At 36.9% G+C, this 15233-nt stretch overlaps 1 protein-coding gene across 1 annotated transcript; it reads left to right on the forward strand.

Annotated features, from left to right (window-relative positions):
* The first annotated feature begins 3266 nt into the window (after positions 1–3266).
* LOC137723457 (protein ECERIFERUM 26-like) lies at positions 3267–5051 on the forward strand. Its single transcript, XM_068462655.1, has 2 exons — positions 3267–3794; positions 4285–5051. The coding sequence occupies exons 1-2, from the start codon at positions 3303–3305 to the stop codon at positions 4927–4929; spliced, it is 1137 nt and encodes a 378-aa protein (XP_068318756.1). The 5' UTR covers positions 3267–3302; the 3' UTR covers positions 4930–5051.
* Positions 5052–15233: the final 10182 nt, after the last annotated feature.

The raw sequence follows: 15233 nt of genomic DNA on the forward strand, positions 1-15233 counted from the left end.
CCTCTCTCAATTGATGCTATAGTATTTGAAATTGTTAGATTTTGGGGTTGGGTATATCGATTTTAGAGATTTTGGTTGTGGTTTGGGTTCTTATTTTGTTTTACATATATGGGGCTTGACTATGGTTTAAGTTTTGTTTGATACATTCCTTGCACATTGCAAAATTCTGGTACTATTTTGGGGGTTTTGGTGTGCAAGTCCATTGTTTGGCTTGTATGTCGTTTTATTAAACTAAAATAGGTGCAAGTCTAGTGTTCTTCTTTCAAAAGATTTCTAATAGCTTGGTTCGAAAGATTTATACAAAAAAAATATTTGAATCTGAATCACTTAGTCATCAAATAAATTAACGGTTCATCGTAAATATTATTTGGTACTTACACCGTTGATTTGTTCTATACATTTTGATCACTGAACAATCTCTGACTCAAATAATTTTTCTGTAAAGATAATCTTCAAATGAAGGTTAAGAATATAAGCGGCTTTAATTATAAAGTTTATACAATAAAAATACGCTATTTGAGGGGGAAAAAAAAAAGAAAAAAAAAGAGAGAGATAATGTTCACTCCCTCACGGGGTAACGCTAGTATTATACAAAAATTAAAGGGTACAATCGTTGATATTTTACTAAAAGTATAAACCCTACTCGTAAAACGTGTTATAATGTGTCATTTAATATTACACTCTAGTAGTATTCTTATTCACTTGTAAGTGTTGTCTTAGGTTCGATTTTCGCCAAAAGCGAATTTGAACCACATTATTACTAGCTCATTGTGAGGCTAAGCTCATTCATCTTTCTTAGTATAAATAATATCGTTTGTTAAAAAAAAAAAAAAATGTGTTATAATGTGGGTGGAGTCATCGCAACCCCACATCGATTTGTTCGTCATTACAACATAGGGACCTTCTTCCTAGCATACGCCTTTTTGCATTAAATGGGATAAAGATTGAGACGTTTGATAAGAGAAGCTAAAATATACTACTTACTAACTTGGTGAGGGTCTATAAAGATGTAATGCCGACCCAAAGTCCAAACTCCACCAGTACTCTGTTTAATTGATTTGATTTATACCTGAACGGTCCATTTAATTGGCGACGTATCAACTAATTATGTATTTATATCCACCATCTGTGCGCTTAACCCACCTACTTAAAAGAGTCATTCACAATTGAATGTATTGTGAATGTGCAAATTCGGTTTAGAGAAGTTGGCTTGAGCAGTGTTTTTTATTCTTTATTCTTAGGTTCGAATTTCTTTCTCGTAGTTAGATGAATTCAGTGTAATTATTTTACTATTTGTAAAACAAAAATGTATTGTGAATGTATGACTTGCCGATTCATAAAAATCAAAGTTGGGATGTTTTGAATTAGACGCCTCGTTTTTAAATATTATTGTCTAAACATTTATTCCTTTTGCAAATTTGATTAAACATTTTCTCTACAATTTTGGTACTTTAATTTTATTTCGTTAGAAGTCTATTCACGTTAGCATTTCCTTTTTTCCTTCTATTTTTATGCATTTCTTATTATGATGATTTAATATTTTTTTTTTATTAAATATATTTATTTTAGTAAATTAAATAGAATGTAACAATTAACAAAACTCGTTGTTAGGTACGTTTGATTATAATGGTACATTTAGTTACTTGATACATTTGAATTTGAATTTTTTGTCCATTTAGCTTCTTGGTACATTTAAATTTTTGGTACATTTGAATTTTTGTTACGTTTGTTTTCAAAAGATAAGTTTTATTACTTTTTGTTCTAATAATGAGGAATTACTTTAATTAATTTTTTTTTAATAGAAATAGTTGTTAACAATGTAAAAGTTTAACTTACTTTAATTAAAATTTTTTTTTCTAGAAAGAGTCATTAATCAACGGATAATAACCTTTTTGTTAATTCAAAATTATATGATTTATCGCTATTATTTAGCATTATCTACAATAATAAGGATTTATCTCCGATTAACTAAAAGTTGTTCCAGAGACTTATTGTGACATCCCACATTGCCCAGGAGAGTGATCCTTATATGTATATTCTCATCCCTACCTAGCACGAGGCCTTTTGGGAGCTCACTGGCTTCGGATTCTATAGGAACTCCGAAGTTAAGCGAGTAGCGCGCGAGAGCATTCCCAGGATGGGTGACCCATCAGAAAGTTCTCGTGTGAGTTCTCAAAAACAAAACCGTGAGGGCGTGGTCGGGGCCTAAAGCAGACAATATCGTGCTACGGTGGTGGAGCGGGCCCGGGAAGTGGTCCCCCCCGGGCTGGGATGTGACAATTTGGTATCAGAGCCTAACCCTGGTCGCTGGTGTGCCGACGAGGACGTCGGGCCCCTAAGGGGGGTGGATTGTGACATCCCACATCAACCAGGGGAGTGATCCTTATATGTATATTCTCATCCCTACCTAGCACAAGGCCTTTTGGGAGCTCACTGGTTTCGGGTTCCATGGGAACTCCGAAGTTAAGCGAGTAGCGCGCGAGAGCATTCCCAGGATGGATGACCCATCGGGAAGTTCTCGTATGAGTTCCCAAAAACAAAACCGTGAGGGTGTGGTCGGGGCCCAAAGCGGACAATATCGTGCTACGGTGGTGGAGCAGGCCCGGGAAGTGGTCCCCCCGGGCTGGGATGTGACACTTATCTACCGAAAAACAAGACTATCTAAAGCATTGTGTATGAATCAAACATATTTTTAAACATTCCAAAAAGATGAATATTCATTTTAATATAGTTTATAATTTGGTACGTTTTCATTCGGGGTTGGTACGTTTTCGTTTGACGTTGGTACATTTCCATTTGCCGTGGGTATACATTTAGAATTGAAAAGTTTAAATTTTTTGACTTAAATATAGTTGTAATTATTTAAAATATATAGCATATATTTAAATGTAAATTAATTTCAATTAATTTGAAGTAGTTTGGTATGAGTATCTTAATCAAATGTTTCAAAAGTTTAATAAAAAAACATGTTTAATCTACAAAAGTCTAAAATGAGGCATCTAATTCTAATTTTCTCAATTTTGTATTGTGCGCGGAGTACATGTGGTAACTATGTGTCATTATATGAGTGGGGGGCAGTTTTATTTGTTAAGTTAATTTTTTATCATAACTATCTCACCACTTGTATAGTAACACGTAGTATACAACCTGTATTCCGGACATTGAGAGATCTGTCAGCAAAAAGAAGATTTGCGTGAAATGTAAAGTGCGGGCCATATTGTAATTTCAAATGCAGCAGCTCCTTGGGCATATATAGAAGAGTGAATCCATGTCCCCTTCGCTATAGTTCAAAGCATTACAAGATGGAAATGTCTAACGGCGCCATTAATCTCCTCCCAGAAATTCACATTCAATCTGTGCAGACCGTGACACCAACGAAGGTAACCGATCCACGGCAAGTGCGCCAAGTGTCAGCGGTAGACCCTATAGGTTTTGGAATATTCCGGAAGTGTCTTCACATCCTTCTTTACCACGCAAAGGCAACCGAGGACGGTGCTCGTTGGTTTCACGTTGGATGGTTTAGGGAGTCTCTAGCAAGGGCCATGCTGGAGCAACCGTTAATAGCAGGGCGATTTCGAAAAGCTTTTGATCGTCAGAATGAGGAAGGAAATCAACTGGAGATTGTGTCAAATGATAGTGGCGTTAGACTTTTTCAGACAAGCATCCCGATAACATTGTCTGAGTTTCTTGATTTGAAGGGCAGCAGAGATGGAGAGGATGCGGAAGCTAAGCTTGTGTTTTGGAAAGATATTGATGAACAAAATCCTGAGTACTCTCCACTTGTTTATGTTCAGGTAATCAAACTACATGCATATTTCATGTAAAGAGCTTTGTGTTTTTATTATTATTATTATTTTGAAGTTAACCTCGACGATACTGGTGAAGTTAATTAAGGGATATGCTATCCACACACCTTATTTTACTTCTCACACACCTTTGATAATTTCTGTCTGTTGATTTTCTTCAATTCATCCGATTTGACGGCCGAAAATTAAAAGGGTATGTGAGAAGTAAAATGAGGTGTGTGGATATCACATCTCTTAATTAATAGAAGGAAATAGGAGGAGGAAAAAAATAGCGCTTAAATTGGGGACATAAAACCAAACCCCTCAAAAGAATTTAAGCGAGCTTTCACTAGATCAAAAATGATTAGACAAGGGATATCCCCTGTTGCCTAGGACAATTTTTGTTCTAGTGTTTTGGTGTGTAAGGTATTTTCAAATTTGAAACATGGATGATTATTGCTTGGTTTTTATTATATATTTTTCATTGTTTTTCTCTTAGGTGACCAAATTCCAATGTGGAGGATGCTCAGTTGGAATTAGTTGCAGCATTCTTCTGGCAGATATTTTGTTGAAGGAAAACTTCTTAAAGAAATGGGCTAAAATTCACAACAATCTGCTTTCAAAAGATGATCTACCTGCAGCACCAATGTATTATATCCCTGATGTTATGAAATCCTCTGGTTGCTCCCCCACCAGCATATTTAGCCCTAATCCTAGCAAAAAATGTGGCCAAACTGTTATTTTCACTATCTCTGCGGAGACTGTAAATCCATTGAAGGATGATGCATTGCAGCTTTGTGTTGAAGAAGCAGAGAACAAGTATGGTAACAATATGGCTCCCAACTTTCCCATGTTTTTGAAGACCAACTACCGCAATGCAATCAAGGTAGAGAAGTTTCCAAAAGATGGACTTATTAAGCCGCAACGGCTAGGTAGTCGGAGTCAGATTTCTAGAGCAGTGTGGGATGATTTTGGAGCAAATGAGATCGAATTTCGCGAAGGGAATAAGCCGGAATACGTTTCATATTGGGTTGGATTCGTTTCTGGTGGACTTGTCATGGCAATGCCATCGGCTGATCAAAAGGGCGCTCTCAATGAAGTGAAAGTAGTGATTGTCACAGTTCCTATTGAGAAGGAAGTTTAGTGGTCTTCAAACTCTTAGTTTCTGGGAAATTTGTGCTTCTATAATTCCCAGTATCTCTCTTTAATTTGATAAATAAAAAATCATGTATAAGTTGCTGGAATAAGATTCAGTGATATAAACAATACATGTGTTTATGTGGTTAATCATAAACAAAACGGACTTGCATACCTGAACGTAACCAAGTTAACTAGTGCATTGAGCCCCCACCCTGCATTCAAATCCGTATTACTTCATGTAGGTTAGATTACATAATAGTATCGCTTCTCCACAAAAAAAATTGAGCTAAATCATCAATGATTTTTTTTTGTCTGTAAGCACATTGATCCTTTGCAACGGTAATTTTAATTAAAGGCTTATTAGCCAAAATGATCATTGAGAGTTGCGTAACTCCTCACTTTGATTCTTAATATTTGAAATCAATAGAAATGGTAGTTGAGATTGTCCATCATCAATCATTTTGGTCATTTCGTGAAAAATGGAAAAATTATGTTAAATAAAAATAAAAATGATAAAAATACCCTCAATTTAAAACAATAGGCTAAAATGATTTAACAAAAAATTGAGGGTATTTTGGTCATTTTATTCTTATTTTATAGAGATTTTTCATTAATTGATGATAGACAATCTGAGGACCACTTCTATTGATTTCAAATCTCAGAGACCAAAATGAGGAGTTATACAAACCTCAGAGATTATTTTAAGCCTTAATTAAATAATATAAGAATTGGCAGGAAAATCTAATCAGTTATCACGAGTCTGTGACAAGCCAGATTTCCGACAAATCGGTGAGACAACAATTAAAGTGGCAGTTTTGCCATTGAAAGCAATTCAAGTGGCCGGTTGAGCAAAGTCAACATATCTTAACTCCCCACTCTCAGAATTTTAACCCTAATGGACAGGTGTGGTTCGTTCAGTTTTTTGGGAGTGAAAATTTTCACACTCATTCCCAAAGTTCTAATCCGCGAACCGACAACAAAGAAGCTTTGTCTTCGTATATTTAAGTGATACTGAGTGGAGGAAAAAAACCCACAACAATCATATTCAGATTGAAGATACAAAATAAAGTTGTAAATGTAATGAATAGTTTGTATGAAATACCTAATAAAATATATCAAACAAAATATACAATATACAGATGCAACACTAACCAATAACGAAACAAATTTAAAAAATGCAAGAGCTATATTTAATGCGCACATTAAGTTTTAGGGTTTTGTTTTGGTAAGCCATAACCAATATTGTGTAGATGATAAATAATGCAGATGATATGTGGATAATTGATAATGTCTCCATAATGATTAGTCAGACGTACCATGATGATTACTTCTCATGTATTGTTGTTATTTTTTAACATAAAGTTTGTTACCATAATTTTTTTTGTCCATACCACACATTTTATTAATTAATGCAACTATTTCACACACCTAACGCAATTAGTTTTGGTTCCCAATTTTCATGTTCCAACCGTTTCTCTTACAATATTAAGAGGAAGGTTGGATGTAACCATCATCTTTATAGCCACCTCTAAAGAATCCTCCAACGCTGTCGGTTACTCCATTTTCCAGCAAAAGATGCAATGCTTTTTTTTTTTACAACACTTGCATCCTCTCGCAGCTCATTCTTCACTTATATGTGATTAACGAATATTCATTGTACACATGTTAATTGTATTGCTGATAATGTTGTGAAATTTTATCCGCCTTTGCATGATTTTCTTTCATTCTATCTGGTATTAATGATGTTTGTAGTGGTCATTCTCCTATGGTTAGTGAGGTAGAAAATTCTACTCTTTCTTCTCTACTTTCAACCAACGAAATTAGAAGCGTGGTTTTTTTTTCATAGATCCTTCGAGTGCTTCTAGATTAGAAGATTTTTCTGGTACTTTTTATCAAACTTGTTGGTGTTAGAGAAGGAGGCTTGTCAAAGTCAACTGTATCTCCTAAGGATTAGGAATTAATACTGTAATTTGAATGAATATATTCATAGCACAAAGGCCTATATTTATACAATGTATATACTTAGTTTACAAGTAAGAATATCTCTACTATACAAAAATACAATCATAATCATATTACAATATTAATTCCTAATTCTTACGAGATACAGTTGACTTTAACAAGACTCCTTCTCTAACAAATGGTATACAAGAGCAGTGATACAAAGAATTCATTTAAACAAATGTGTGTAATATCAGTTGTGTAGATGACTTTCATCCTTAAGGTATTTTACTATGATCATAATTATATTATCATAAAACTAAACTAAGGCTATGATACCAAATTCAAAACGGAGGGATCTATCAAGTAGTCAAATGGGCACTCAAATGCAGTGGCGAATTCGGTAAATATTAGTAGGTAATCAATAGGAATAATGCAAGCATCACACAATTTTTTGGACTGTATAGCATGAAAATTGGTATTTCATCAAGCTTTGGTAGGCCTGAAGTCATTTGGCAAGTCGTATTGCACGCCTGTAGATAGTTGCCAATAGCTTCTGAACAAGCATGTCGACTGATGTCAGTAGCTTTTGAGTGAGCATGCCGATAGATGCCGACATATGCCGAGTGAGTTTATCAAAAGATGCCCATAGCAAAGCATACAAAGGCATGAGGCTAGCAACTACCCAACTCAGTGCCTATAGAGGCAATAATTCGTCTACTAGTTGGAGGGCAACTTTCAAGGGCATCTCAGATTTTGAAAAGGCAACACCCAGTTCTTCCATGGAGAATTTCTAAGTTTAGGGGGGTCAGCTGACTTGTTAGTGAATTAGATTCAAACAAGAATGATGATGATAATTATGAAGGAATACTCAAAAAGCTTGAAGAAATAAGGAGAGGAGTTCTGATAAAAAATTACAGAGAATGTGACTCTGCAATATCTTCCTTAAAACTCGGCATACTGAGCATATGAGCTCATACAAAATAGAAATATAATTATTGGGAGGGGGAGAGAGAGAAAGCCACTACTCAAGTTTCAATCTCAGCCATCCATTATATACTACACTAAGATTAGAACACTTGTCACATATCAAGTCCTATGAGACTTAACTAACAAATTACATTTTAATCACATAAGCTCAACCCATGAGCTGAAGCATTACACTATTTAAAACTTGTAATCTTCTTCACATCAGTTCACAATTTACACATCAACACTCCCCTTGAATTGTGAACTGATTTCACTCCTAATAGTTCTCCGAGATGACAGAATTGATCTTTAGCAAGAGCCTTTGTGAATATATCTACTACCTGTTCTTTGGTTGGACAACACACTGAATCAATGATCTTATTCTGTAAAGCTTCCTTGATAAAATGATATCTCATGTTGATATGTTTAGTCTTTTGGTGAAAGATAGGATTCTTGGTGATTGCAATAGTAGAAGTGCTATCACAGTTTAGTGGTATTGCAACAGTTTGTGTTTCACCAAAATCCTCCAACACAAATCTTAACCAGGTTGCTTGTGCAGCGGCTTCTGCTGCACTAATGTACTCTGCCTTAGCTGTGGATAATGCAACGCAGTGTTGTTTGACTGAGGACCAAGAGAATACTCCATTTCCAAAAATGAAGGCATACCCTGATGTACTTCTCATATCATCTTTAAATCCACTTCAATCACTGTCATAGAATCCAAACAGCATTGGTCCTTGACCTTTCTTGTACTCCAAACCATAATCCAAGGTGCCTTGTATGTATCTCAATACCTTCTTAACAGTCCTATAGTGCTTATTAGTTGGATAGTGCATGATTTTTGCTAGTAAACAAGAAGCATACATAATATCTGGCCTGGTTACAGTGAGATACAATAGGCTGCCAACTATTTTCCTGAACTGAACTTCATCTGCAGATTCATTATCATCATTTTTTCTCATCTTGTCACTTGGAACGAGTGGAATGCTAACAAGTTTACAATCCTGCAGCCCAAACTTCTTGAGAAGAGAAGGGGCATACTTTTTCTAGTGAATGAAGATGCTAGATTTAGTTTGCGTAACTCTCATTCCTAGAAAGTGATGCAGCAAGCCCAAATCCGTCATCTCATACTTATTCATCATATCAGCTTTGATTTCCTCCATCAATTCAACACTACTTTCAGTGTAAATGATATCATCCATATAAATTCACACAATGAGCATTCATGCACCTTCTTTCCCTTTTGTTTCCAAGGTTGCTTCACTGCTACTTTTCTTAAACCCACATTCATCAAAATATGAATCAATTTCCCTATACTAAGCCTTTGGTGCTTGTTTCAGCCCATAAAGTGCTTTGTGTAACATGTACACCTTGTCTTTTTTTTCCTTTGAAAACCTTCTGGTTGATCCACATACACTTCTTCTTGAAGTACTCTATTCAAGAATGCAGATTTAACTTCTAATTGAAACAGCTGCTAATTGTTCTTTGCAGCAAAAGCAATCAATGTTCTTATAGTATCTAGCCTTGTTATAGCTTATGTGCATAACCTTTTGCCACCAACCTTGCTTTGCTTTTCTGCATAGATCCATCTAAGTTCAACTTAGTCTTGTATACCCACTTCACCCCAATTACTAGCTTGTCAAATGGTCTATTTACCAATTTCCAGGTCTTGTTCTTTTGAACCATGTTGATCTCCTCCTGCATTGCAGTTTTCCAAGCATCATCTTGTGCAACATCATCAAAACACTCAGGTTCAACAATGCACTGATTGCAATGCTCATACATTTCACTCAGATTTCTCCATCTCAAAGGAGTTGAATCAAAAGCTTGTGTATCAACAGAATGTATTTGCACACCTGAACTCTAAGCACTTCAAATACCTTGAGATGTTTAATCCCAAGTTTTCTTCCACGATAAGCTTCAAATGGTGTAACATTGTCTAATGCACTTATAAGACATCTGTTCATTAGATAAACTGCAGTGGTAACTGCCTCTCCCCATAGCTTGTAGGGTAGCTCCTTATGCAACATATTCTTAGACATTTCCACTATTATCATATTCTTCCTTTCTACCACTCCATTTTGATGTGGAGTATTGGACACAATGAGCTGCCTTTCCATGCCAATTGATTCATAAAATGCATTAAACTCAGTGGAAGTAAATTCTCCACCCCTATCAATTCTCAGTTTTTGCATTGAGCAACCATATTGCAGTTCAACCATAGCTCTAAACTTCTTGAATATCACAAACTTTTGATTTATTTCTTTTAAAGTAGATCTGACACATTCTTGAGTAATCATCAATGAATGTGAGGAAATTCATGTTTCCACTCATAGTTGGAACTTGTATAGGTCCACAAACATCATAATGCACCAAATCCAGTGTTCTTGTGCTCTCCAAGTAATCTCCTAAGGAAATGACTCTCTGTGATGCTTCCCAAGTACACACCCTTGGCACACATCATCACTATCTTGGATTTCAGGCAGCCCCAACACCATTCCTTGATTTTGCAATAAGTTGAGACTCCTGAAATTTATGTGACCAAATCTCTTATGCCACATCTTTGCACATTCTTGCATACTTGTAGTCAATGCAAGCTCTTTGGTTGTACTGAAAATCAAAGGAAAGCATATATTTCCCTTCTGTTTCACACTAACCACCATATTACTTAGAGGCCTATCATCAAACACACTTACTCTGTAGTCTCTAAACATAAGAAAAACCATGCTCAGTCATCTGGCCTACACTAAGCAAGTTATATGCAAGATCAGGTACAAGCATCACTTCCTTTATATATCTTATACCCTTCATTGTATCAATAGCCAGTGTTCCCTTTCATGCAACATCATCCAAAACTCCAATGCCTACTCGCACTTTGGCTTTCACATTTCTATCAATATCAACAAGTAAATCTTCGCTAGATGTTATATGATTACTGCATACACTGTCTGTGTACCACACATCATTTACCTTTTTCACTTCACTAGAGTGACTAGCATAAAACAGATTACCAGTTTCTTCTACCTGATGAGCACAATTTACTTGTTGCACATCCTTTTTCGTATTGCAGTACCTTGCAATTTGACCAATTTTGCTTCACTTGTGACACTTGACTTTGTTCTTAACCTATTCCCCATAGTAAAGTCTATCACAGAATTTACACTAATCCCCAGTGTTGTTTGCATCATTTTTCACAGGAACAACAGCCTTATTACTCCACTGTTTTCCTTTTGACTTAAAATTACTCTGATATTTGCCATTGTTAGATTGACCATTAAACCTGTTTGGTTTAGATGAATGTTCAAGCTAGCAAATGCCTTCTCTGTGCTACTCTCACCATGCCTATCAAGCCTTTGCTCGTAACATGTTAGAATAGCAACCACATCCTAAGCATCTATAGTCTCCAGATCCTTAGTATTTTCTATCAATGATGCAATACTATCATAAAATTTAGGCAAACTAATTAACAGTTTCTGCACTATTCTTTGATTACTCAGATCTTCACCATAGCTTCTCATTTGGTTAATCAAGTCAAACAATTTCGCAATGAACATAAAGAGTGATTCATCTTCATTCATACGAGTATACTCAAAATCTCGCCTAAGTCCTTGAAGTTTCATAGATCTTACTTATGCCAACAAATTCTTGTTTCAGAATGTCTTACGCAGTCTTTGAACTTCCCTGAGTTATGATCCTTGGGAAAATGTGATCTAAAACAGCGCCTTGAATGATTACAAGTGCTCTAGCATCATTGACTACATTTTCTCGCCTCAGCTTCTTCTCCACCTCTGTGAGTTTCTCCTCCTTCTTCATCAGAGTATCGTAACCCTTTTCAACCAGATTCCACAGTTCGTGTGAACGGAAAATAGTCTTCATTTTGATTTTCCATCAATCCAAATTCTCGTCATTGAAGATTGGCGCTCTGAGTTCTCCTCCTCCAGATCCAGCCATATTAGACTCAAGGCTCTAAAAAACGCTAGGTGCTAGTCAGGTGGCTGACAAAGGCCTAGCGCCTAGGCGGCTAGGCAAGGCCTATGCGGGCACCTAGGCGGCCTAGGCATATTTATGTAAATTTATTATATATCTTGTAAATAAGTGTCTATTTACACCTAAAAAAAACTTTACTTTTATCGATAATAAAAAAATGATAAAATGCAAAAATAAAATAGGTGAGCCAGGTTGTCTTCTGAACGGATTTGCGTGACTTCAATCTTCTGATGCTCTTGTGGTTGATGTGAGAACAAGAACTTCGACGTAATGTGCTTGGTGTTGTCTCATTCGATGTAACCCTTCTTGAGTTGTTCGATGCATGCTGCATTGTCTTCATAGATCGTCGTTGGAACATCAACGATAGGATAAAAATCGCAAGAGCTTCGAATATGGCCCACAACTACTCTCAACCAAAAACATTCCCGAATTGCTTCGTGTAAGGCGAGAATTTCAGCATGGTTAGACGAAGTGGCAACCAAGGTTTGTTTAGTTGACCTTCAAGAGATTGCGGTGCCTCCTACAGTAAAGACATAACATGTTTAAGAATGGGCCTTATGCAGATCAAATACATATTCTGCATCGGCATAACCAATAAGGCGAGAATCTACTTGAGATAAGGGGGTGCAGCATCACTCGAGGATCCATAATGATAGAACAAGCCTAGATCAATAATACCCTTAAGGTAACGGAAGATGTTTTTAACACCAATCCAGTGTCTGCGTGTTGGTGCATTAACGTATCTTGCCAAAAGATTAACGGCGAAAGAGATGTCGGGTCTAGTGCATTGAAATAGATCTCGTTTTGCATCTAGCGATCGAACGACCATATGAGTACTCGAAAGCTTCGCTTTATCCTCGTTAAAACAGCACAATACCTTATAGGTGTAGTTCGAGACCGAGACAGTATAGATTCTTTCCTAGATTTTTCATCTCAAATTCCAACTTCAGGTGCGCGGTAGTTCTCACGAGCACTTGGGGAGTTCCGATGCGATTCATATCATCGACATATACTACGATAATCGTAAAACCAGAATGTGACTTCTTAATGACCACACAAGGGCATAGTTTGTTGTTCACATATCCCTAACTGGTCAAATACTCATTCAGATAGTTATACTACATTCTTCCGAATTACTTCAAATCGTAAAGTGAATGCCTCAGCAAAATTGAAAACGTGTTTCGGGGTTTGGAAATATATGATCTATTCAATGTAAATCTTTTGGGAATTTTCATATAAATTTTCGTATCAAGATCCCCATAGAGATACGCAGTTACTACATCCATCAGCTGCATACTTAGTTTTTCGGAAACTACCAAAATGATAAGGTAGCGAAAAGTAATTACATCCATAACGTAAGTTTCGTCATAGTCAATCCCGAGGCATTGTGAGAATCCTTACACAACAAGACAAGCTTTGTAACACACAATTTCAATCTTCTCATTACGCTTCCGAACGAAAACCCACTTGTAGCCAACGGGCTTCACATGTGGAGAAGTATAAGCTATAGGTCCAAACATATTACGTTTCGCAAACGAATCAAGTTCAACTTGGATTGCTTGTTTCCAGTTTGACCAATCAATTCTACTTTGACATTCATCAACGAAATGGGGTTCAATGTCATTGCTTAACATGATCTCAGCAACTACTGCATATGCTAATGCATCGTCGACGATCATCTCATTTCTACACCAAACATCATCCAAGCTAGCATAATGGACCAAAATCTCATGATTCTCAAGAGGTGGATTCGTCTCCTCAAGGATACTTCCATAATCTAGAATTTCCTCATGAGTTGGATAGAATGAGTAAGAGACAGTGGAATTCATGGTAGGCTCTTCAGGTGCCTGTGCCGTGGGTTTCCTTTTCTAAGGGTGTGAATCCTTTAAACCAAGTTGTCTGCCATGCTTTTGTGTAGGGACAGATGATTGGCTAGCCACTAATGTATGTGGATCGGCCAAAGTGGGTCTCGGGCCTCCAAGAGGGAAATCTGTCATACATTTGATACATCCATCTTTGCAGGCACATTCTTAGCTGGAATATGTGATCTTGTCACTCGCGCTAGATCGGTGAAAGCATCTGGCATGTTCTGAGTTATGCTCTGAAGATCTAATATACGTTGCACTTCAGTTTCAGATTGAGCGGTGTAGGGATCTAAATGAGACAAAGTCGGAGTCGTCGACTATAATTTACGTCGTTCTTTATGAACGTTGACGTCCTTATCTCCCCCTAACGATGGGAAAACTGTCTCATAGAAGTGACAATCCACGAAACAAGCAATAAATAAATCGTCTGTCAAAGGTTATAAGTAATGAAGAATCGAAGAAGAGTCATATCCGACATGGATCCCATCCTTCGTTGAGGCCCTATTTTTGTACGTAAGGGCGAAGAAATCGGCACATAGACCGCACAACCAAAAGCTCGTAGATGCGATATATCAGGTTTGTATCTGGTAACCAATTGAATGGCGCTATATGGTTGGGTCGTAATAGGCTTCAGGCAAACCAACATGGTTGCATGCAATATTGCATGTCCCCAAGCAGCGATCGGGAGCTTGGTACGTATGTCTAACGATCAAACAATCATTTGTAAGTGTTTAATGAATGCCTCTGCCAGGCCATTCTGAGTGTGAACATGGGATACTGGATGTTCAATATCAACCCTAACTGACATGCAATAGTCATCAAAAGTTTTAGATGTGAATTCTTCAACATTATCCAATCGAATAGATTTGATCAAATAATTAAGGTGGTGAGCCCTGAGCTTAATAACCTAAGCCAATAGTTTGGAGAATGCAGTGTTCCTTATGGATAACAAACACACGTCTGACCAACGTGTGAAAGCGTCAACCAAAACCATAAAATATCTGAATGGTCTGTAGAGAGGTGATTCGGTCCACAAATGTCCTCCTGAATTCTTTTGTAGAAAAATATGAGGATTCGAATGAATCTTGTCATAAGAAGGCTTAAGTTTGATATGCGATTCCTTGAATTGAACCTAAACTTCGGGTTAATGGATGCAGTGCAAAGATTTGAGGATACGGTGCATCACTATTCATCCAGGGTGCCCTAAACGATCCTGCCAAAATGTAATTTCGTGTGCGATCCTAGAGGTAGGACCGGCCACATAGTGGCTTTCTATAGGGCGTATGGTCGTAGTATACAGACCACTCGGGATACGCTCATTCTTCTTTAGAATACGTTTTTGGCCATATTTGTAGGAGGTTATGCATAGAAATTCAACTCTATTTTCAACATTGGTTTCAGCGAGGTAATTATTATCTCTAATGTCCTTGAAACTCAACAACGTTCTTCCAAGGTATGAAGTTAGTGAAATAGATGCACACGTAAAACGATGTGCGTGGTTGCACTATCTGCCAGACAACTAACTTTACAACTAGTCATAAATAGA

Source organism: Pyrus communis, chromosome 17, assembly GCF_963583255.1.
Source record: "Pyrus communis chromosome 17, drPyrComm1.1, whole genome shotgun sequence".
NCBI lineage: Eukaryota > Viridiplantae > Streptophyta > Magnoliopsida > Rosales > Rosaceae > Pyrus > Pyrus communis.